Below are 26,146 nucleotides of genomic sequence, written 5' to 3'. Positions count from 1 at the left end.
AGCGTTGTCCAAAGATGCTTCCGTGGTTACGTGGCCAGCATGACTATATGCCAAAGGTGCTCAGAAAGTTGTAAGCTTGGCCACTACATCTCCGGTCCTGATCATTACAAGGACATATAAGCCATAATAAGTGTCAAATGATTTTAAGAAGGCTACCTACAGGAAACCTTAATAGTCCTCTGTAGAATAATGGATTCAGGCATTGATGGAGACAGTTTCTCCTGGATGCACAGGATCAAAATTGGATTCTCACCTGTGTCTTGGCTCTGTGTCTTGCACAACCTATCAAGCAATTCACAACCAAAATTCTCAGTCTCATTAGGTGGGTTTCTTGCAAGGAAAAGGGGATTTGCTTACAGAGCTTTGATAGCTGGATATATGTACTTTAGCTCCCATTTATTATTGAGCATATGAAGACAAAACTTCCTTGCTGTCTTTGATTCTTTTTTTCTAAGCGTTTCTTGACTGGAAGGGTGAGGAGGTTGCTTTCTATTTATAAGATACAAAAGGAATATCCATCTTTTCTTCTTTTGCAATATCTGAATATATCCCTTCCTTTTCCTAGGCTAATTCTATTACAAGCTCCTTTTGATAAGACATTCTACTTCTTGACTTTCCGCTTGCAGACAATCTTTCTACTAATGTTCTGTAATTATGATAAACTTGTCCCAAAGCAACTCTGTACCCAGCTAAAATCAAAGCTTTAAAGATCTGGATTCTAGTCTTATTTCAGATACAGACGCCACATAATCTGAGAGAGGAACAAGGTGACCATCCAGTTACTGGAAACAGGAAGAGACAATGATTTACCTTGCAGGATTAAAGGACAGCCTACACAAACACACCAAATAAGAAAGAAAGAAAGAAAGAAAGAAAGAAAGAAAGAAAGAAAGAAAGAAAGAAAGAAAGAAAGAAAGAAAGAAAGAAAGAAAGAAAGAAAGAAAATTAACAGTAATCAGAGAGGAAAAACGTAAGGCAGTCTTTCTCAACCTCCCACCACTGTGTGGACTTCAGCTCCCAGAATTCCCCAGCCACACAACTTAAAGTGGTGGATATTGAGAAACACTGACTTCAGGGATACTAACTAAAATGCTGTGGCCATCTCCAGACCCAGCTGTCACTCTTCAGTAAAAACTGGCAAATGAAACTTGATTCTGAGGGAAGATGGGGAGACAGGAGCCAGGAGCAGCTCAAGGCCATCTGTCATCCCTGCCTGATGGCTGTCATCTTCAAACCTGCTGCATTAGGACCTGTGATTTTACAAAGGAAAAGCTGTTGCTCCAAACTAATTGGCAGCACACAGGGTGATGTTAACCATGACTAGCTAAGCCTGTAGCCCAGGGTTTGGACAATATCAAGCCAGGATTCTCTGGCATAGTTTGAAATTGGGCTCATAAAAGCTGAGAGGTGTACTGTTTGCCAAGGAAAGGAGTCAGGATTTTGAAGTCTTCTTCTTCTTCCCATTTGCTACCATCCAGGTCAGCAGTCATTCTCCAGGTATTCCTGATGTAGCAAGGAAGACTTTGGGTCCCACATCATGGCCACTCCTTAGCAGAAGACTTCCCAAGATCAAAGCATGGCTGAGTTTCAGTCCTCATGAAAACATTTCATGAGAGAGTTAAAATCGGGGCTTTTATGACTTGTGGACTTCAGCTCCCAGAATTCCTGGCTGAGGAATTCTGGGAGTTGAGGTCCACAAGTCATAAAAGGGCCAAGTTTGAAGCCCCCCTGGTTAAAAATCTTTCTCACTGCACAGCTGTTCTGCCTTCAGATGCGGCATTTAGCAAAGCTTACTTCTGCTTAATACAGTTGTAAGTCCTCAACTTACACGAGTTCATTTAGTGACCAAAGCTAGAATACCACTGGAAAAGCGACTTATAGCCATTTTTCACACTCACAACTGTTGCAGCCTCCCCATGATTTACATGATCAAAATTCAAACGCTTGGCAACTGGCATGTATTGATGACGGTTGCAGTGTTCCGGGGTCATGTGATCACCTTTTGCGACCTTCTGTCGAGCAAAGTCAATGGGGAAGCCAGGTTCACTTAACCATGTTACTAATTTAACAACTGCACTGCCTCACTTAACAACTGTGGCAAGAGAGGTCGTAAAATGGGGCAAAACTCACCTAACCACTGTCTTGATTAGTGTTGTGATTCAGGGTCATCCTGTGGGTTCGGCAGTTGGGTCGGATGACTCAGATGAGGGGGAGGAGGGGGGTGTTGAAGAACTTGCTGATGATGGCTTTGAGGCTCCGCAGAGCCCCCAGCCAGGCCCCTCCCACCTGGTGGAGACCCAGCTGTGTGAGCCTGACAGCGTGGATGAAGATGACCCACAGCTGGCCCTGTTCAAGGACGCCCGACGCAGGAGGCAGTCAAGTAGGAGTAAACAGAGGAAGGCAATGGGGCTTCTCGGAAGGAGGGAGAGAGAAGCCATGCCCTGAACTCTTTATAAAGGACTTGTGTGGGGAGGGCTGGTTTGCTGAAAGCAACCGCTCAGATAGTGTTTCAAAGCTCCGGTATCTTGGTTCGTGTCTTGCTTGTTTTTGTAATAAATTGGGCAGACGTTATTCCAGCCTCTTGCCGTCTGTAAAGGGGTTGCCTTTTCTGCAAGGCCGGTAGCAGGCTGGTACAGAACAATTAGCAACAGAAATTTTGGGTTCAATTGAGGTCATAATTTGAGGACTACCTGTACATTTTTGGCAACGATTGGACTTTGATGGAGCCAGAGAGATTTAAGGGTTAATATATGGTGCAAAATATCTTGAATTTGAAACATCTTGGATTGATCATGAAGGAGTAATTTTGAGTACATGAGTTCCAAGTTCAAAAGAGGTTTTGTCTCAGGTTCAAAGTGGTCAGGGCCAATTAAGAAATAGCTCTATTTCTATCACAAAACACCTTCAGACTAATCAAATGAATTTGTTTTAAATTGCAAAGAGATTATTTGCCGCTGAAACGACTATTCTGAGGTCAAAACAAGGTGGTTTTGGATGTCAAACAATTCAGATTTGACATTTTGCATTCCACTCCTCTCTAAACTCAACCACTGAACGTCTTTGGGCCAAACATTTTTGTTTTTTTGTTTTTTTTGTCACACAAACTTATCTCACACCTGTTGTTGGGAGAATAAAACAAGAACTGGCACCCCATGCTTACTTGAGCTCATTAAAATAAATGCTTGATAAAAGTGAAATAAATAAATTAAATTCTATTCATCTCTCATCCTTGGTGAATTTAAAATGCTAGCTAAATGCTATCTTTTTTTTCTGCTGTTTCATCTCAGTTGCTTTGTTTGTTTGTTTTTAGAAATGCCTGTAGGCCAAACTGGCAAATCAGCTTGGTAGCATTTAAAAAAAAACCCTAAATAAATTGCTGCTTTTTCTTGACTGGAGACTTCATTTTCCTCATCAAGGTCCTGAGATCAATGAGACAGCGGGGAAGAGCTGTTCAAAAATTATTTGTTGAATTCAGCAACCTCAGACTCCTTCAAGAGATATATCACCTTGGGCAGTGAGGAAGAAATGGTAAAGTTGTAGTTAAGTAAAGGTAAAGGTAAAGGTTCCCCCGCACATGCGTGCTAGTCGTTTCCGACTCTAGGGGCTGGTGCTCATCTCCGTTTCAAAGCTGAGGAGCCAACGCTTGTCCGAAGACGCCTCCGTGGTCATGTGGCCGGCATGACTAGACGTCAAAAGAGCACAGAACGCTGTCACCTTCCCACCGTAGTGGTCCCTATTTTTCTACTTGCATTTTCACGTGCTTTCGAACTGCTAGGTTGGCAGAAGCTGGGACGAGTAACAGGCGCTCACTCTGCTACGCGGCACTCGGGATTCGATCCACCAAACTGCCGACCTTCTGATCGACAAGCTCAGCGTCCTAACCCACTGAGCCACCGCGTCCCTAGGGAAGTTGTAGTTAGAGAGCAACAAATCCAGGAAATGGAAATCAAATATTTATCAAATGCTTAAGTCTTAGAAGGAAGGGGTGAGTCAAAATCTTCAACATGCTGGTCAATCAAAGCCCCATCCCTTTGGTGTATATGTGATCACAATAGGCACATCTGCCTCTTGCAGCCTTTGACACACTTGCATCTTCTCCCAGGGACTTCCCTGCTGGACAGTGGTTTCGTACTGTCAGCATTTGCCAATTGGCTATATTGGTGGTGGTATGAACAACTAACTTCTTTCCTGTTTTAAAAGGGTACTGTGGACCTTACCCAGATGACTACTGATTACTGCTTTGACATGGGACAAACCATGAGGTGTCAATTTCAAACAACTGTATTAAGCAGAAGTAAACTTTGCTAAATGCCGCATCTGAAGGCAGAACAGCTGTGCAGTGAGAAAGATCTTTAACCAGGGGGTCTTCAAACCTGGCCCTTTTATGACTTGTGGACCTCAACTCCCAGAATTCCTCAGCCAGGAATTTATGCCTGGCAGCACTTCCTGAATAACAAGTTTTCCCACAAATTGACTGAGTGATTCTTCCCGTGAGAAATTAGGAATAGACTGAGAAAGGAGCAAAAGGGAGATTGAACATCCTCAATCAAAAAGCAGATGGAACATCCATTGGTCACCTAGCTCATAGTTCCACAACCTTTGGGGATTGGGGGGGAGGGAGGAAAGAAGGGATGGTTTTGTTGGGGATGTGTGAATGCAAGCTCACGTGCATCTGAATGAACACCTGTTGTTCGCGTGAGTGGGGCCATGAGCGCTCACGCAAGTAGGGCAGCAAGCATCTATGATGCTCGCGCAAATGGGGCCGCAAACACCCGCAATGCTCGGATGAGAGGGGCAGCATATGCATGCAACACTTGTGTGAATGGGGCCGCGAACACCTGCGATGCTCATGCAGTTGTGGCCCCAAACGCCAGTGACACTTGCGCAAAAGAGGCTGCGAATGCCCGCAATGCTCGTGCGAAGGGCTTTGCCCACGCCTGCACTGGCCAGCCACTCAGGTGGCCTGGTGGCCAATAGGCAGTGGCCCGGCAGTGGGCCATGGCCCACAGTCTGGGGACCCATGTCATGAGAAGCAAATTGGCCCAGATGGAAGAAACTTTTCAAACTCAGTGAAAGAAATTCCACCTCACAATAAATGAGGGATAAAAAGTCCCCTTGCAGTTTCCAAGAAGCTGTATTTATCCAAGACTAGCATCAGACGGGAGACCCAGTTTGGTATCGTAGTGAGGTATTAGGCTAGAATCTAGGAGATCATGACTTCCAAACCTATCGTAAGCACGAAGCCTGCTGAATGACTTTAGGCCAGCTATTTTCTCTCAGCGCTAGGAAGCAGGCAATGGCAAAGCCTTCCTGAAAATCTTGTCGAGAAAACTGCAGGGGCTTCTCCAGGCAGTCTCCAAGTGGAACGGGACAACTCGCTGTAGCTGACTCCTCCCAGCCGCCTTGCTGCAGGGCAACTCGCCGTGGGACAATTCAATGCGAGATAACTCAAGAGAGGGGCAGGAGGGACAAGGGACTCCGTGCTCTGGCTCAACCCAGCCTCGAAGACTTGTAACCTGAGAAGGTTCAAACCTAAAGCAAGATGAGGCCTGCTGTAATTCACTCATCCTTCTCTTGAGTTATCCCGCACTGAATTGTTCCGCAGCGAGTTGGCCGTGGCGAGTCAGCAAGGGCGAGTCAACCACGGTGAGACGGCTGGGACAAGTTGACCATGGGGAGTTATCCTGGACCTGTCTCCAAGAACTGGACCCAACAGAACAGAATGAAAAACAGCAACAAAAAATCATTAGCGATCCCTTTCTGCAGTCTGTAATTCGTGCTTCCTCAATCTCGCTGAGCTGCGTGGGGGGATGATATCCCAGGCCTTTGCCTGATTTTTTTAAAGACAGTGAATAAAGACAGCCCCCTTACCTGAACATTCTGGATTGTAACACTCTCTGGCATCAGCATGAGCTCCTTTGCACTCTGCCAAGCCATGAGCCAAGACACTGCATTTGCGGGTTCGCTGCTGAGTCCCATTGGAACATGTCACTGAGCACCGGCTCCAAGATCCCCAGTCCAGCCATTGGCCTTCCACTGTCACAAAGAAGCACAAGCAAAAGTCCTTTCATGAAGAATTGTGTAATTCAAGATGTTCTTCTTTCAGTTCAAACCACCATCATCTCCATCCCCTCTAGTTCCCAAAGTAGGAATCCCTCATGAAGCTTCTCCTCAAACATATCTTCAGCAGAATGAACAATAAGATGGTCTAGATCAGACATGTCAAACTGGTCACGTCACGTGACGTCGCATGATGTATCGGAACTTTTTCTCATTGCCAGCAATGGGATGGGCGCGGTTTCTCCGTGACGCTCCGGCCCGTGGGCCGGCAGTTTGACACCCCTGGTCTAGATGAACCACTGTCTGAGTTCTACAATGTATTTCCCTTCAAAGAAGAATGATACAACTCAGCAGGCTCCTACCAACAACCACATCATGCACCACGAGAAGGAAGGGGGTGAAAAATAGGCAGGAAAATACAGTGACCAACATAATGTAAACCAGATTTTTTCAATTCACGGTACACCATAGTTTACAATAGTGTTTCTCAACCTCAGCAGTTTTAAGATGTATGGTGGCTGGGGAAATTCTTGGAGTTGAAGTCCACACATTTTAAAGTGGTCGAGACTGAAAAATGCTGGTTAGGTCATAGTTTCCATCTTCACATAGAAGAGAAAGATTGAAATGAAGAGAGGACAGAGTTACCGGTGAAACCTACTTAGTAAGGACAACAATCTCTGAAATGTTTGAGCATAGGAGAAATATAAAAATATATAAAATGTAAAGTAAAATATTTTAAAGTAACTAATCCTCACTGTTTATATATGGGGAGGGCTGTGGTAGCAAGTTCTGCCTAACTTTATTAATTATCCCCATGTTTTATCACATTTGTTAACTTTAATAATAGTTGCCAGGTGCAAAAGACCAGGACCAGATGTGAGGTTCAAACTAAACTGAAGTCGTCCCTGAAGACGGTAAAGGTGAGGCAGGTCTCGGTCACGGCATACCACGAGCATTCGAGCAGATGCTGCATTTCTGCCGCTTGGAGTTGTCCGAAAAACTCTTTGCCCATGAACTCTTCTCTTCTCAACTAAACTGATTTCCTGCTCATGCCTATGCATAAGAATCTATTCAATTGATGGTTAGCAGGATTTTGGCACTAGGTAAGGGTTAACGGAATTCAAGGGAGGGTTGGATTTAGTCTGTTTGTGGCTACATAAAGACTCTGTGCTGATTCCTCTTTTGACTCCACCCCAGGCTCTCCTACTCTAGACAGTATATTTATTTTTTTGGGAGAAATACAGTATATTTGTGTTTTTTTGTATTTAAATATTTGCAACCATAGGTTTTTAGCAAACTACATCAAAAATCACAGCAATTATGTTAGTTCAATACATCCCCTCAAACATTAACAGCTGCTATTTGCCAGTGTGTTACAGTATTTCATATCTTCCTTACAGCCGTTGCAAACAATGCAACTTGTTTCATTACATATTCATCTCCACCAGGCAACAGAAAATATATATTTTTTCCTTCCAAACTAAAACTAATATAGTTGAAGTAACAAGGGCGTAATGAATCTAGCTCTAAGTTCCTGATAAAGTTTGTTATGAAATAAGCAATGGGTCAAATCTTCCACTTGTAAGTTATTACAAATGCATAAAAGGTGTGTAGTTCTCTATTGTTTGTAACTTCGATCCAGAGAGACTGTTGGCAATACAGAATCCCAGAGCCAAATTCTAAGCAATCCTCAGACTCCTTTATAATGAGTTAAGTCCATTATGAACATAACTATGGTATGTTCTTCTCAGAAGGTCCCTTTTGGAAGTGGGGGGAGTCTTTCACGGGACAGGTTTTTCAGACAAGTGCTTGATGAGTTTTATGATGCAAATGACTGACAGTTAAAATTAAGGTGCGTGCTTAGACTTCAAAGCTGAAACTATCTTCTGAATAAAATAAGCAGCTGATGGTGGGAGATTACGGGAAGGCTGCAAAGGAACAGAAAACAGAGAACAGCAGACAAAACAATTGACGGTTTATCTCATAAATGGCTGCTCAGCCCAAGCAGGAAGAAATGTGCCAAGAGGCTTTTCAAAGGATTCAAAAGAATCTCTGCCTTAATGGACTTAACTCGTTATAAAGGAGTCTGAGGATTGCTTAGAATTTGGTTCTGGGATTCTGTATTGCCAACAGGCTCTCTGGATCGAAGTAAACAAACGATAGAGAACTACACACCTTTTATGCATTTGTAATAACTTACAAGTGGAAGATTTGACCCTTATTTCATAACAAACTTTATCAGGAACTTAGAGCTAGATTCATTACGCCCTTGTTACTTCAACTATATTAGTTTTAGTTTGGAAGGAAAAAATATATTTTCTGTTGCCTGGTGGAGATGAACATGTAACGAAACAAGTTGCATTGTTTGCAACGGCTGTAAGGAAGATATGAAATACTGTAACACACTGGCAAATAGCAGCTGTTAATGTTTGAGGGGATGTATTGAACTAACATGATTGCTGTGATTTTTGATGTAGTTTGCTAAAAACCTATGGTTGCAAATATTTAAATACAAAAAACACACAAATATACTGTATTTCTCCCCAAAAAAAGCATTAAAGTTACCTTAATGCAACTTTTGTAATTCTTACTTCTTTTATTTTTGCACAGTTATGCAGGGCAAGACATTAATGCAGAAATGATAACTGCATCTCCTATTCTTCTCCTAGCCACATTTTGCGATAGTCCAAGGCAACAACATTGTGCATTTCCTCGCTAGCCGGTCCTATCAGAAGCAGCCAATGCTGAGAGAAGGAAAATCCCAAATTATAACAAGATTGGGGCATGAGTGTAAGCCAGTGTGAACTTAAATCTGTTTGTCCACATATTTTTTTCTATTGAAGTTCTGTCTATCATCTCTGCTGGAGTTGTGACAACCCCAAAAAATATTGGGATCAGATTTGTATACTAATTCATAAGATTTTTAAATATAAAAATGAACCCCTAATTTTTCCTTTTAGGTTTGATGGACAAAGAGTTTGAACAAAAATTTGGAACTTACTATGTATGTTAACAGCAGCAAAAAATGTATATGCACAAATATAGAAAGGTACACTAATTTGTACAATGGATGGTGACAATAAAGAGGATAGATTGGCAGAGAGGGCAAAATTGGCTATGCTAATTAAGAGAAAAAAATCTAATTTTGTTTCTATTTGGAAACCACTTCTGGTTTTTGTACTCAAAAATGAAAAAAAATATAAAATTCTAACTTGGTGTTTTGACAATTGCAATGATTTTGTGTTGTTATACAAAGACTGTAGGTTGTAACTTTTTTTGTATTCCACTGCAATGAAAAAAAATCAGAAGTCACTACTTCTTTCCTTCCTTCCTTCCTTCCTTCCTTCCTTCCTTCCTTCCTTCCTTCCTTCCTTCCTTCCTTCCTTCCTCAAAATTTTGTTTGTATTTGTATTTTAATTTATAATAAACTTTAATTTTAATTTAATTTGATTTTATTAGATTTATATACATTTTTTTAAAAAATATTGGGGTATGAATTCATTGCTCAGGAACAAAGATCCAGCAGTGAGACCCCGGGGTTAAATTTAATATCCTTTTTCACCTCGCCGCAGACCAAGAATGTATGGAGCAATAAGCCATTGTGAACAGCAGCTCTATCTGAAGAAGAATTGCTATTCACCTCTGTGACTCTGAACTGCATGGCTGCTGTTTTTGCCAGCAGAAGCAGCAAATGTGATGGGACAAGTTGCTTCAGATGAAGCCAGCAACAAGGCACAAGATGACAATTCAGTTCCTGGTCCAGAGCTATACACGGACTCTCTCATGCATTTATCTTAATTCTAAGTACTATTTAACAAATACAGGAAAAAGGAGAAAAGCAAGCCTTGATGCCACCTCATCATAGGAAAGTATCTGAAAAGGAGGAGAGTCTGGAAGAGGCTTTGAAACTCAGAGAAATCTTGAAAAGACTGCTGTTTTCCAGGGAGTTGTTTTTTTAAGCCTGCTACGTTCAATTCTAGGCTGTGTATTCCTTGCTTGTAGAATCCTCCAATCTGTGGTGTCCAAAAGCTAATACTTATCTTGGATGTCCTCAGTTCTCCTTTTCCCTCTGTTATCCGGAAAGAGGGAAAGACAAGTGTGCTGGGACTGGGAAAAATCTTTTGTAACCCAATGCTAGGAGATAACAGAGCCTTGGTGGAGCAGTGGGCTAATGCCTCCTTAAGTAACACCAGCTGCCTGCAATTAGTGCAGGTTCGAGTCCCACCAGGCTCAAGGTTGACTCAGCCTTCCAGCCTTCCCAGGTAGGTAAAATGAGGACCCAGATTGTTGGGGGAAATAAGCTAACTTTGTAATAATGCTGCTTGGGGTGTGTGTGAAAGCCCTAATAAGCAGGCATATACATAGAATGAAGGCTACTGCTAAGCTTGTAAGCCACCCTGAGTCTTCCGAGCAGGGCGGGATATAAATGGAATTTTTTTAAAAAATAAGGCTCTGGAAAGCAGCTGCAGCTTCTCCTTCGTCTCTTCATCTTAGAGAAGGTGCTGCCGGTATACTGGTGACCTATGATGATTAGATTTGGCCTCAGTGTTCCCCCCCCCCAAAAAAAAAGGAATACAGCATCATCAGCGATAATACAACTCCATTACCCTTTCCCATTCTTCTTCATCACTTTGACTAATTCCTTCTCGCCAACATTGCCCAGATTTAGGCTTGAGCATTTTCCCCCAGTAAGATTCCATTTTATTCTCGATCTTATAAACATAAAGCTATCCAGTGAGGATCTTGAGTCTTGCTCAGCCTAGATATAAATGAGAGATGGTGGATTTGGTGATGTAGTATGCTGAGTGCCAACATTATGTTTCTGATGAAAATCAACCTTAGACCAAGAAAGTGGAAAAGTAAACTTTTGAAGAACAACACGTGGCAACTGAGAATGGTTTCCCTGCCTAATTCATAATGTCTTTCTCCCTTTACCGGTCGGGATGTTTCCTTAATCTGGACTCCCTTTATATTTGTCTCTGCCAGTTCTAAAAACAAACCTATGTTGACTTCTGGTAATATCCTGTACAGAACTATAACTTTTTCAGCAATTTTGTGAAATGCTTGGCATTATCTTCTTCCAAGTTTTTTCCCCTTCTCTGTTTAGCTTAGAGCTTTGAAACCCCTCTACTCATCCTCAAGCTTCTGAATCCAGAGAAGGTGGATGAGGTCCTGCCAGCTGTTGAGACTACTGCCCCATAGTTAGTCACCCTTTGTGGTAAGATGTTCTGTACCAGCCTACTACCGGCCCTGCAGAAAAGGCAGGGACAACCCCTTTACAAATGGCAAGAGCCTGGAACTAAGCCTGCCAAATTTATTAACATAAAACAGAGCAAAACAAGACACCAACCATGAAACAGGAGCTATTCAAACGGTTGCCTTCAGCAAACCAGCCCTCCCACACATTCCCCCTTTAAACAGTTCAGGGCGTGGCTTCTCTCTGCCTGCTTCCGAGGTGCCCCATTGCCTTCCTCTGTTTACTCCTGATTGACTGCCTCCTGCGTCGGGTGTCCTTGAACAGGGCCAGCTGTGGGTCATCTTCATCCATGCTGTCAGGCTCACACAGCTGGGTCTGCATCATGACCAGATGGGAGGGGCCTGGCTGAGGGCTCTGCGGAGCGTCAATACTATCCTCAGCAAGGTCTCCAACACCCCCCTCCTCCTCCTCTGAATCGTCCGACCCAACTGCCGAACCCACAGGCTGACCCTGAATCACAACATAAGACCTGATCTTCTCATTAGCCAGAGATATGGAATCCTCTTATAAGCCCCAAATCCTAAAGCACAAAAATCTAAAATTAGTAACTAAGAAAAAAAAAACAACAGCCTTTCCGGTAGACCAGATGGTACCACTTGGCCTCCCTTAGAGGTCTGGCAGCTCAAAGAAACGGCTGTGAGCTGCATGTAGTCAACGGTGCTGGTGCATCTTGCACAAGCCTGGCCTGCCGTCTTCTTTTGAACAGCACCAGTACCCAAAGGACAAGATGAATGTTGACAAAAACAGGGGAAAAAGTAAACCTCAGGGTAGTTTCCACCAAGCAGTTTGCAGCAGCTGGTGAGGATGGTGGCCTCTCCTCACTGAAGCTGTGCAAAAGCTGCTGTCTGCCATAGTCTGCTTCTGCTACTATAGGTAGGAACCAATAAAGATGCCTCATTAAATCATAATGGGGCCTTGGAGGTGATTTAGTCCAGCCTCTTGCACATTGCAGGATCTTCAATGAAGGATGAAACTGCAGTATTGCTGGCAAGTGACTGTCCATCTCATAGCCCTGCCAGTTTTCCAGGCAGGCTGTTTCACTGTTGAAAAATTTTCTCGGTTGGGAAGCTTTTTTTAACATTCAGCCCAAATCTGTGTGACTGACATTTCTACTCCAAAAATAATGTTGCTCCATCTTCTGCCTGGAGGAGGTCTCTCCCAAACTTTCACTTTTCTGGGTTTAAAATATTTGGCTGCTTCAAACATTTCTTGTAGGTTTTAAGTTTTGAAATAGACTCTTTTAATGCAGCCTATTTTTTTTTTCTTTTCTATTTTTTTAACAGATGCATCACATTGCTGGCTTATATTCAGCTTATCCACTGAAGCAGTTGGATCTTCTTCGCATTTTCTGCTGCCAAGTCTGATCTCTCCCATCAATATCTATACCAGAATTGCAAGGCCTTCATTTATCTTCGTCGACTTCCCTTGTGTTGGTTCCAGTTGCGTTCCAGTCTATCAAAATCCTTTGGAATCTTAATTCAGGGCTGAAATGGAATATTGGTTATGAATTTTTAATAAGCATTCATGCATCGTCTCACACTGAAATGTTTAAATTGGTTCTAATCCCTTAATCCAACTTTGCTGTATATAATTTAGTCCAATGATTGCATTTGTACAATGTGCAAAAGGAGATCCAAATGGGCTGGGTACTTTGTAGAAGCCCAGCAATTATTTCTTTGTCTTATGTGAGTGGTGCTACTACATTTTCCTAACTTGAGTTCAGGTGTGTCAAAATAACTGGGAAACTTTTACAATGAATGAGAAATGATCCTTAGTAGTAAATTTGGAGAAACAGAGTATTCAAAACATGGAAAAATAACGACAAGGATGTATAAATGTCTATGGAGATTCTCACTCATCCAGGTCATAGTTATCTCAAAGATGTTGTTGTGATTCAGGGTCAGCCTGTGGGTTCGGCAGTTGGGTCAGACGACTCAGAGGAGGAGGAGGAGGGGGGTGTTGAAGAGCTTGCTGATGGGATTGGACAGCTTGATGAGAGCCCCCAGCCAGGCCCCTCTCATCTGGTCACGACGCAGACCCAGCTGTGTGAGCCTGACAGCGTGGATGAAGATGACCTACAGCTGGCCCTGTTCAAGGACGCCTGACGCAGGAGGCAGTCAATCAGGAGTAAACAGAGGAAGGCAATAGGGCTCCTCGGAAGGAGGCAGAGAGAAGCCACGCCCTGAACTGTATTTAAAGGGGAATGCATGGGAGGGCTAGTTTGCTGAAGGCAACCGCTTGAAAAGCTCCTGTTTCTTGGTTCGTGTCTTGTTCTATTTGTTTTTGTAGCAATAAATTTGGCAGGCGTAATTTCAGCCTCTTGCCTTCTTGTAAAAGGGGTTGTCCCTGCCTTTTCTGCAGGGCCGGTAGCAGGCTGGTACAGAACAGATGTTTTTTCATGAGGCAACTGGACTTTCTTGTTTCTCTTTGAAGATGTGTCGCTTGTTATCCAAGAAGCTTCTTCAGCTCAGAGCTATTGGAAAGAACAGCCCATTGGGATCTGAACCACAGACTGTCATATTTTCCTCCTGGGCTCAAATGTTCATATTGTATGCAGAATGCTAAGTTTATAACTAAGAAAGTGATGCTAAGAACAAGACACATTGAACAAATCGGGATAACCTGTAAGGGAGAGTCATTTATCTGATTACTGACTTCTTATCTTACCAAATATGCATTTTATTATTCTCTTTCCTCCTACCTACTTTGTTACGGAAAGTATGTGCTACATTTTATTTTACCTTACTTTATTTTATTTTATCGCTAAGGTCACAAGACTAATCAATTAATAAACTACTACTACAACGTTATGAAAGTGGAACATCTGTATTAAGCCGCCCAGACTCGTTTCCTGAGATGGGCGACTCTATAAATCAAATAAATAAATAAATACATCTGTGTTAATACTATATGGTAGAAAGCAAAGGTAGTATCAGCCACTTGATTAGTGAACTTACAGTTGACAGTGGGGAAAAGAGGATGATTAGCTGCTTTGTTTTCATGTACTCAAAAATAACTAAAAGTGGACAGTTTGATGGAGAAGTAAAGAGGAGATTACTCTCAGGGCGATGACAAATGTAGACACAGCCATGAGGGATAAAGATAGTTCTATGACAAAAAGAATTGTTTAAACAATGATCTTTACAGTGATAATGTATGGCTGTGAAAGTCTGACGCTGAGAAAGAGCAAGAGAAAGAGAATAAACTCCTTTGAATTATGGATTTGGAAATGGTTCCTAGGAGCACCATGGACTGCAAGAAGAACTAGTCAATCAATCCTGAAGCAAATAAAAACTGGCTACTCTCTGGAGGTAACGATCAGTAAGCAGAACCTCACGTAGTTTGGACATGTAAGATGATGTATAACTATCCTTGGCAAGATTGAAGGAAGCAGAAAGAGGAGGTGGATGGAGAAAATGAAGATCACTGGGACGTCCTTGGAAAAACTGTAAGTTATCGTTGAAGTCAAGTTGAAATGAGAAGCATTTGTCCAAAGATTGTCAAGAATGGAACCCAACTTGATAACATTTAACTATGTTGTTAAATGAGTATTTCACATTTTCTCTTTCAGCGTTCTAGCAGAAAGACCCAACCTGATGCTGTTAAACAACTATGTTGCTAAATGAGCACTTCACATTTTATCTCTTTCAGTGCCTTAGAAGAAAGACGCAAGATGATGTGTGTTGGCCGTTTTCTATCTTTTATCATTTCTCCAAGATCAATTTCTGAACACTACTTTGAGAGTTTCCTTTTGCAAGACAAGCTCCATTTCCCAAGTTTTAAATACCCAACAAGATGTCATTCAGTGGTGAGAAAAGTAAGGTCCCGCACACAGGCAGGAAAAAAAAAACAAATTCATGGGTATAGAATAGAGGTGCCTGGCTCAAAAGCGATGCCCGTGAGAACGGTCTTGGTATCTTAGTTGTGGACCATCACTCAAGTATTGAGCCAGGAATGTGCTGCAACTGCCAAAAAAACCCCAATGCAGCCCTAAGCTGCATCAATAGAGGGAAATCACCAAGATCACAAGAAGCGATAATACCACTTTATACCACACAAGTGAAACCACACTTCAAAGTTCTGGTCACCACGATACAAAAAAATGCTGAAACTCTAGAAAGTGTGCAGAGAACAGCAACAAAGTTAATAAAGGGTCCGGAATCTAAATCATATGATGAACGGTTGAGGGAACCAGGTATGTCTAGCCTATCAAAGAAAAGGATTAGGGAGGACATGATAGCTGTCTTTTACTACTTGAGGGGCTGTCACAGAGATTAGAGGGTTGGCTTATTCTCCAAAGCACCAGAAGGCAGGACAAGAAATAATGGGTGCAAGCTTGTTAAAGCTGCATTGGCTTCCGGTTGCCCTCCGGGTGAGATTCAAGGTGCTGGTAATGACCTATAAAGCCCTAAATGGCTTGGGTCCGGGATATCTGAGGGAACACCTGCTGCCAGCATCAAGTTCCCTTCGTCCTGTGCACTCTCACAGGGTCTTCTCAGGGTGCCACCGGTAAAAGATTGCCGGCGGATAACACCCAGGGGGAGGGCCTTCTCTGTGGGTGCGCCTGCCCTCTGGAACCAGCTGCCCATGGAGCTTAGGACTGCCCCCGACCTCCATTCATTCCGCCGAGACCTGAAGACCTGGCTCTTCGAGCTCTCCGGCCCAGGCTGAGAATTTTAATTTTAATTTTAATTGTTTTTTTTTACTTTTTCAGGGACTGTTGTAATCTTTTTAATTGTTTTTAATTTTTGTATTTCTTGTTTTAATTACCCTGTAAACCGCCCTGAGTCCTTCGGGAAAGGGCGGTATACAAATCCAAATAAGTAAATAAATAAATAAATAAATAAATAAATAAATAAATAAATAAATAAATAAATAAATAATAAAGAGAGAGAGAGAGAGAGAGAGAGAGAGAGAGAGAGAGAGAGAGAGAGAGAGAGAGAGAGAGAGAGAGATCCAGCCTAGAGAACTAAGGAGAAATTTCCTGACAGTGAGAGCAATGAATCAATGAAACAGCTTGCCTCCCAGAGTTCTACGTGCTCCATCACTGGAGGTTTTCAAAAATAGACTGGACAACCATTTGACCAAGATGGTATAAGATTTCTTGCCTTGAGCAAGTGGTTGAACTAAAAGACCCTCAAGGGCTCTTCCACCCCTATGATTCTCTCTTCTAGGATACAAGTGGGTGAGATCACTCAGATGATTACTTGAAATTGATATTAAGTGTACTGACAATGACACTTGGTCTGATCCTTGAAAGATGAATGACGAGTGCTGATACAGTAGAGGATTGGAGATTGTTTTAGGACTCATTGAGAAAGACCAAGGGGTCTCCATTTCCCCACTTTCTCCAGAGTGGGGAAAAAAAAAAAACATAAACTGGAAGGATGAAGAGAAGCGGGCTAGTGCATTTCTATAATCAACTTGGCTAACCCAGAAGCACGGGAAACACAAATAAAGCTTCTGTTAAGAGACTGGAATCTAGCATTTTTCTTGCTTCTGAAGCACAACCAATAGATTCCTTAGACTGCAGACCTTCCCATAGCCCGATTTTCAAATACCTCAACCTTTGTGACCTCAAATGCATGTGATAAATTTCCAAAATAATTGGGATTATAGCATGAACTGGTGCTGACAATATTTGAGTCATGCTTGTTTGCATTTGTTATTTCTACTCACTTGTCAGATTACCTCCAGAAGGTCTACAAAAGTGGGGCCTCACAAAAGATGGGTGAGTCACACTTCACAAAAATGAGAGATGGGAACACCAAGAAAGTAAAGTCAAAAAGAAAAACAGGTATATAAATATAAATGAGTATGCCATAATTAAGTTTTTTATAAAAATAAGAACCATAAGGTGTAAGGATCTTCTCCCTTGAAATATTACTTCTCAAATGTCTCTCAGCTGATATTAGAACAGGAAGGTGCTCAGGCAGTGATTCAAGAATCAGATCTTTGATAAATAAACTAATTGTTAGAACTAAGAAAGGAGTTAGAAAGAATTCCAGGGAATGCCAAGTTCGAAATGCAAGTCCTATTTATAATGGGATTAAAATTCAATTATTGCACATCTCTCCCCCACTTGCATGGTGGGAGGGGCAGGAAGGAGGGTTACCACTTGTCCTTTGTAATTGCAATGGACTTTTGTGTTCTCAGCCTCTTTGATGATCTTAGTAAAGCCAGCTTCCACACTAGGACTTCGAAGTCAATTGATGCAGGTTTTAAAGGAGAGAACTATAGAGGATTATTGAGTTGACACATCATGCTAAGCCATGGTTTACCAAACAATGGTTTACTGAGTATGTCACAACTGAGCAAATCTTGCTCAATCTGTCCATCCTCAAGACATGTGGTCTTCAAGTTCTACAAATCTCAACAGTGAATGCAGGAGTTAGGAATTCTGAATGTTAAGGTCCACACCACAACCAAATACCCAGGCTGGAGAAGTGTGTGAAACCATACCAAATTTCAAAATCAGAACTTAGTTATACTGTAAATAGGCAAACATATTATGGTTCAGTTGAACCTTGTTGATAGTCTAATGATGTGATGTGGGACTACAGCAGGAGTCTTCAAACGTGGCCCTTTTATGATTTGTGGACTTCAACTCCCAGAATTCCTCAGCCACTGGAGGACAACCACTGGACTACAGTGAAGTTGCTGTTTCTCAGGAAGAAAGGAACACAATCCAAGGGGTGGGGTGATAGGGAGGAGACAGCATATCCCATAGTTGGATAGGAAGACATAGAGAAAGAGAGTTAGGTTAGTCACTCCCTAGAATCTCTCAAATTATATCCATTGGGTTGAGAGTAGTAAAGGTTTAGTCTGGCAAGATTCTGTCTACTAGGTATAAGCAGATGAAGAACTGTGAACTTTGGCTGGATTGCTCTCTGTTATTCTTGGGCTGGTCTTGACAAGGGACCCCTGTTGGCTGAATGAAATATCTGTATTCAGTGTGGCCTGTCACTCTCTTTCAGCCCAACACATCTCACAAGGTGGTTGTTGTGAGGAACATAGGAGGAGGAAGGAGTATTAGGTATGCTTGATGTCTTGACTTCCTTATACGTAAAGTAATAAAGGTGGATAAAAATCTAATAAATAAATAGGTGATATGTTGGGAAAAGTTCCAGCTAAGTGCAGATTGGCAGTAAGTTATTTATGCTCTTTCTCAAGGCCATCCAATATATTTCTATCCTAATATCCATCCTGCAGTTATATGCTCAACATCAGCTTTCTTTCTTCTGTCCAGAACCAATTATTTTTCCCTTTCCATCAGCTCCTCCACAAATTGCAAAATTGTGACTTAGCTGGACATGGATGCAGAACTATCCTCCAAAATTTCTCTTAGCATCATGCTTGGGAGACTAAAGTGGCCCCCAAATTAATGTGATTTTTTTTTAAAATGGTAGCAACAGCTACTGTACATTAATAACATCAAAGCATACATAGCAATGTCCCCAAATTAAATCCCTAAAGGTCTTATAAATAAAAGCCAGCAAGGGATTCTCTCCAGCAATTTAGATCAACCTTTCAAAAACTGTCTACTTTCCAGCTGTTTTGGAAGTACAATTTTATTTATATGTTTATTTATAGAATCTATAAATTTAAACGATTTACAATTGCCATTTAAAGAGGACAGAACATTCCTATTCCTGAAAACCAAAACCTACTTTGCTGTTCTTCTTCTTTTTCCATTTTCTCCTAGCTATGAAAAAAAACCCCACATTTATATGAACACAGCTTTGAAAGATAAGCGCTTTCTCAGGCCTACCCTTTGGGATTTTATAAGTAAATTCAACCCTGGGCAGAAAGAAAGCACACTGGGTTGCCAAGAATAAGAAAACAATCGGAAAACTATAGCACAAAGCATGACAAACATGCAAAGCTTTGCTTTAAGCTTTGCTAGAGACAATTTTGTTTTTTTTCAAAATGAAATCAAAATCACGTTCTGCAGTACTATACAGTATTTTTTCAGGGACCTTAGAACAGCATAGCATTATTTTTGGGGGGGAAAACAAACCCAGTAAAATTAAAATTTTCTTTAGTATAATTGGATGAAACATGACAACAAATTTAAAGAAAACTCCCCCCCTCCACTCACTCACACACACACACACACACACACACACACAGAGAGAGTCCAGTCTATGGCAAACTAGATTGTGGTACAATTAAGCCAATTGTGCGTGCAATGTGCAACAATTATCCAGCCTAGTGAAATCTGTATTCTGGAACCCATATCATTGGATGAAGATAAAACATGATGTGAAATTAAATCAGTGGCATAAACAACACTCAAACATCATTCACATCTGCAGCCTTTTTAAATTCTTCTCAAAGATTATGAAAGGGTAACCAGATGCCCATGGAGAGACCATGTGTACTGCATGCACAAGACCTCTGGTTCAATTTCTAGAAACATCTGTCAAAATCCAGTCAATCATTTATCATTTTTGCAACACCCAGCAGTCAAGGGTTCTTAGCCAGCATTAGCAATTTTCCATACCCTGACCCAGAATCCCACACTCCTGTGACTGACCAGTAGTAGCATCTATTAGAAGCTACAATGACATCAGACTGACATAACCATATGACACAATTGTGCAAAGGATTGCTGTGGCTCGTTTACTGACATTGATTGCACTCAGTACACAACGCTGTGTACTGTCAGAGAATGCATGCATGTATGTATGAAATTTAGATTTTTGTGTATTTGTCTAATCTGAGAGTAGAGGATGTTCTAGTATGTATGTATGTATGTATGTATGTATGTATGTATGTATGTATTTTCCGAAAGACCAAAAGGCAGGACAAGAAGCAAAGGATGGAAACTTATCAAGGAGAGAACCAACCTAGAACTAAGGAGAAATTTCTTGACAGAACAATAAACCAGTGGAACGGCTTGCCCCCAGAAATTGTGGGTGCTCCATCACTGGTGGCTTTTAAGAAGAGACTGGACGCCCACTTGCCTGGAATGGATAGGGTCTCTTGCCCTGAGCAGGGCATTGGACTAGAAGACCTCCAGGGCCCCTTCCAACTCTGTTATTTTAATTAGAGCTTGCATTTTAATTAGCATTTGTATCTTTATAACATTTTATATTGTCTATAGGTTTTGATAGTTTGATCTTTTTAATACTGTAAGCCGCCCAGAGGTACCCTGTGGTAAGATGGGTGACCAATAAACTTTACAAACAAAGAAATAAATACTTTGACTTTCCTGAAATTTGACAATAAATGGTTACCTTCTAAAATTACTCCAGCTTTGCTAGAGGATTATCCTGTTCTATTCCGTTCTGCTCTTGCTTTGTTGTTTAAATTCTGATCTCTCAATTCCTCTAGAGACCCAGACATTGGCAGATTAATGGTTGAAACACACCTGAATAATTGCTGGCCTGAGAGTGGTCATAACTTCCTCGTCTTGCGATGCTAAGTGGAACTTGCACTGAGTCCAAGGCAGGATAATTACTCCATGAACAATACAATACGATTAAAAATGCTGCAGATTGGGCATGTACCACAATGCTTACCACACAACAATCTGGTCCCTTTCCCTCCATTTGTGGCTATTTTTAACAGCATGTCCAAAGATAGATTCTGTGGCTTGTGTTCCAACTGAGCTAGGCCATAGTTTGCTTCGGTATGGTTCACTAAGCCACAGCCAGCTGGCTTGTGCTACACGCTGCAGTTCACACTAATCTAAATCAAACCGAACACCTTTTGGCTTTGACAGCATTGGCTGAGCCATGCGTCATGAAACCCCGAATGCCAGTTTGCTATTTTCTGATTTCCAATCAGGTCTAACAAAGGTAAGGTATCATTATACCTACAGAAGCCTCCCGTTTCTAATGCAGAGTTCTCTTTTTGACATGCCAATTGCATGCTGTTGTGAATCACCTTTCCCTCCAGATCCTCAGCAAGCTGCTCTTCCAAAAAAGGCCCCACGATTTGTTATTCATTTGTACATGAAATGAAACTGGGTTCAAAGAGAATAGTTTGCTCACAGCACCCCGATGAGAAAATGGAAGAAACGTAGCCTTTGATGAATCCCAATAACAAGATGGTGTCAAAAATCCAGGTCTTTCACAATGCCCTGATGGATGCCTGCAAATTCAGCTCCATTTGATGCTTTCAGACCTGGCAACCCATCGGTGTTCTAACACTGATTCACTGATTCACCATCATCAGCGCAGACTATTAATCAGTGGTAAACTATATATATATATATATATATATATATATATATATATATATATATATATATATATATATATATATATATATATATATATATATATATATATATATATATACAGTTGCAAGAAAAAGTATGTGAACCCTTTGGGATTATGTGGTTTTTTGCATGAATTGGCCATAAAATGCGCTCTAAACGTCATGTAAATCACAACAATAGAAAAACACAGTCTGCTTAAAATAATACTACACAAACATTAGATGTTGTCATGTTTTAATTGAAGATAAGATGGAAACATTCACAGTGCAGGATGGAAAAAGTATGTGAACCTTTGGACTTAATAACTGGTTGACCCTCCTTTGGCAGCAATAACCTCAACCAAACGTTTCCTGTAGTTGCAGATCAGACCTGCACAACGATCTGGAGTAATTTTGGACCACTCCTCTGCACAAAACTGTTTCAGTGTAGCAATATTCTTGGGATGTCTGGTGTGAATCGCTCTCTTAAGGTCATGCCACAGCATTTCAATCGGGTTGAGGTCAGGACTCTGACTGGGCCACTCCAGAACGTGTATTCTGTTCTGTTGAAGCCATTGTTTTGTTGAATTACTTGTATGCTTTGGGTCATTGTCCTGTTGCATCACCCATCCTCTGCGGAGCTCCAGTGGCGGACAGATGGTCGTACGTTTTCCTGCAAAATGTCCTGATAAACTCTGGAATACATTTTCCCATCAATGACAACAATCTGCCCAGGCCCTGAGGCAGCAAAGCAACCCCAAACCATGATGCTCCCTCCGCCATGTTTTACTTTGGGGATGAGGTTTTGATGTTGCTGTGCTGTGCCATTTTTTCTCCACACATAGTGTTGTGTGTTTTTCCCAGACAACTCAATTTTGGTTTCATCTGTCCATGTTTGAAGTTTGCAAAAGAGCACCTGGATGTTCCACAGCATTACTGGCAAAATATACTGTGGACAGATGAAACCAAAATTGAGTTGTCTCAGGCTGAAAACAGGAAATAAAGATTTGCCCCATGTTTGGGGCCTAGCAAGGTAATCTAAATAGTTGACATTATATATATATATATATATATATATATATATATATATATATATATATATATATATATATATATATATATATATATATATATATATATATATATATATATATATATATATATTGAGATGAAGGAGTCCTTGACAAGTGGTGTAGAAGTGCCACCTCCTCTACATGGTTTTCTCAGCAACATAATCTAAAGCTCTGAACGCCCTGTCTCAGGAGCCCACTTCCCCAACTTTTTAAAATAAAATTTTATTGCTTTCAAAATGAGAACAGGAAAAAAAACAACACAAAAATACATTATCAAAAGAAAAAAGAACCCTGTATAAGTGCTTAAAAATGAGTGAAAAAAAATACAATAGATGTATTTTTTATTTTTATTTTTTGCTTCACCAACTGATTACAGCTTTCCTCCTCTCAGGAAGATATTCATTTCACACGTATCACCCATCTTTTATCAACCATGATATCCGAGAAACAGCTCTGTTCAACAACGTTGGTCAGTGTTGGGACCAGCAACATGGTGGGAACCTTAAAGGGTGTCCAGCTGTCTCCCAATGAAATTGTTAGCTGATGTGAGAGATGATGGTTATGGGGGGGAGGGGTTTAATAATCACTTTGGGACTTGTTTAGAACATAGATAAAAAGACTGGACCAAGGAGGTCTTCTAGTCCAATTCCCTGCTTGAACAGGAGAACTTATATCATCCAGACAAATGATTGTTCAGTCTCTTCTTGAAAACCTCCAGGCTCAAGGTTGACTCAGCCTTCCATCCTTCTGAGGTAGGTAAAATGAGGACCCAGATGTTGGGGGCAATAAGCTGACTTTGTAAAAATGCCGCTGGGGTGTGTGTGTGAAAGCCCTAATAAGCAGGCATATACATAGAATGAAGGCTATTGCTAAGCACATGGATTCGTGCTTCTTAGATTGTAAGCCGCCCTGAGTCTTCGGAGAAGGGCGGGATATAAATGGGATTAAAAAATAAATAAAATAAAATGGAGCACCCACAATTTCTGGAGGCAAGCAGTTCCGCTGGTTAATTGCTCTCTTCTCACTGTCAGGAAATTTCTCCTTAATTCTAGGTTGGATCACTCTTTAACAAGCTTTTTACCCATTGCTTCTTGTCCTGCCCATCCGATCCTTTGGAGAATAAGTTGTCTCCCTCTTCTCTAGCTCCTCAAGTACTGGATGATAGCTATGGTGTCCCCCACCTCAATCCTTTCTTTTTGATAGGCTAGACATACCTAGCTGCCTCAACAGCTCATCATACGATTTAGTCTCCAAACCCCTTGCCGTCTTTGCTGCTCTTCTCTGCAGTTTTTCTAGGATCTCAAATATCTTTTTTGTATCATGCTGACCAGAAATGGAATGACTCAGGGATTTAGAACAGCATCAGGATGTAACCTTATTTGATTTCTATAGCTACCCATCTCAACAAGAGATTTGACAATTGGTGGTACTGAGCAGTGATCCAAATTTAAACGGGGAAAAATATCAGAGGTAGTTTGTGAGCTCAGACAAGTTGGCCAAACTTCTGTAAATCGAACATAGGAATGACAGAATCCCAGAAAAAGGCACAGCAATTGCCAAAAAAAAAAAAAAAACCACAAGAGTGTTTTTTTCCCTTTGAATTTGAGCTATCCACAGCCCTACCAAGGTATGATTCTGGTCATAGATCCAATTTGACTTTTTGATCAAAAACGTATTGTATGGTTAAAGGGCACTTAATTGTTCTCTTCAAGGTGAACCATCACTAGTGAAGGTTGAATCATTAGCTACATGTTTTCTTTTGGGGGACGTTGAACCAATGAGGGTGGCTCCTGCAAAATGCTACTTGAATTCTAAAACGACTTGGGAAAAGTCCTTGTTGCTTTTCTTCGTGAGTCTGATGCCCTGGTTGATACCGGGCATTAAAAACTTTCTACACAGCCCTGCAATCCTTCCCTGGTGTCCTCTTAAACTCATTTCAGTCATGGTTCCCCCCCACCCACCCCACCAAGTGACCTGACCTAAAACCCCAAAGTCCCTACCTCAGGAGATCAAACACCGACTTTAATGGTTCTTCATTAACTGATGAAAGAGAACTGGTAATGCGCAAACGATGGGAGCTGCAGAGGTGAGGGGGATGATGAGGGAGCAGATAGAGGACGACACAACTCAAATCCGATAAGGCACAGCATGGAGCCCATTTGAAGGCTTACACTGTGGAAACAACATGCAGTAAAAAAAGCCATTTTTCCAGCATGTATTGCATCTGCAAACTCATAGCCTGCTGAGTTGTTTTGAGTCTGAAGAGGCTGATGCATAGCACCTCCGTTCTCCCAGAGTTCGATTACAAAATCCTCAGACACACAATGTGATACCTTGAATGACTTTCTCGGTGGAAATACACACACACACACACACACACACACACACACACACACACACACCTTGCATTCACACCAGTTAAGATGCCACAATTGATGTACAATGAATTATGGCCATATTTACAGATTTGCTTAATTTACATAACTACCCATTTCGCTATAATGATTCTGGGCAACCTGTACTATTTCTTCTCACAGCTGTGTGCATTTTAAAAATACTTCCACCAGTGCAACTTAATTTCTAAGGACTTTGTGAACGTACCTATCTACATATCTACTGTATGTAGTCCTCCTTCTGTGTGCTAGTCCAATATTTATGCAACGTCAAGTTGATATCACCTCTTAGCAACCACGCTGATAAATTTCCTCCCTGACAATGTACCTTAACAACCACGCAACCTAAAACTGCACCTTTCAAAAATAATTTATTTTAATTGCTGCCTTTAATGTTGGTTTTTAATTACATATTGCTGAGAAACCTCAATAGGCAGCAGGTTAATACATTTTAATAAATAGGTACAACCCTCCCTTCCCACACACATACTTAATTCAATCATACCTGCCCCAGAAGATGGCAAAGGGGATCTCCTTCTATATTATCCCCATGTCGGGGATGAGTACAGGCCAATTTGAAGGAGCTTTGAGCTTTCTACTGTCAAATAACTAGATACTGCTTCTTCTTGAATCATTTTGCGTGATTTGGATGGTTAAAGAGTGATGAGCATTAAGTAATACCCAACAAAGCAGATTTCAAAGCTGTAATCCTAAAGCAAGAAAATTCAGGTGTATATGCGAATCTTCAACCAGGTGCCCCGCCAATAGTCTTGGAACTGGAGCCCTAAGTGTGGTCTTTAAGAGCTGTGGTCCCAGCTGTGGTAGCTGCAGCTCTGAATGTGGTCTTTTAAGAGCTAAGGTCCCACCACCCCAACCACAAATCTAGAGAAGAGAATCAATCCTCTTCTCTCTAAGGCAGGGGGAATTCGGGGAGTTGAAGTCCACCGTTCTTAAAGATGCCAAGGAAATGCCTTAAGGAAATCACGAGACCTGTGATTCCTAGATTGTTTGGGTTTCCAAGCTAGCTACGGTAGAAGTCTGAGTCTGATAAATTGCCTTGACATTCTCTTTTGAACCTAATCTAATCAAGCTGAACAATGCAATGCAATGCACGTTTGCTCTGTGTGGGGGGGTTCACTGGGAAGTCAATCCTT

The 26,146-nt window shown here is 41.4% G+C and overlaps 1 protein-coding gene across 1 annotated transcript in view; it reads right to left on the bottom strand.

Annotated features, from left to right (window-relative positions):
* Positions 1-26,146, bottom strand: part of ADGRB2 (adhesion G protein-coupled receptor B2) — a gene marked incomplete at both ends in the record, with an annotated part of 197,112 nt that overhangs the window by 100,865 nt on the left and 70,101 nt on the right. Inside the window, 1 exon segment of the mRNA XM_083370077.1 lies at positions 5,872-6,036. Within this exon segment, the coding sequence (XP_083226203.1) occupies positions 5,872-6,036 (165 nt within the window).

The sequence above is a fragment of the Vipera ursinii genome (assembly GCF_947247035.1).
Source record: "Vipera ursinii genome assembly, chromosome: 9".
Taxonomy (NCBI): Eukaryota; Metazoa; Chordata; class Lepidosauria; order Squamata; family Viperidae; genus Vipera; species Vipera ursinii.
The sequence above is the reverse complement of the archived record's forward strand: the minus strand, read 5'-3'. Positions and strand labels throughout refer to the sequence as shown.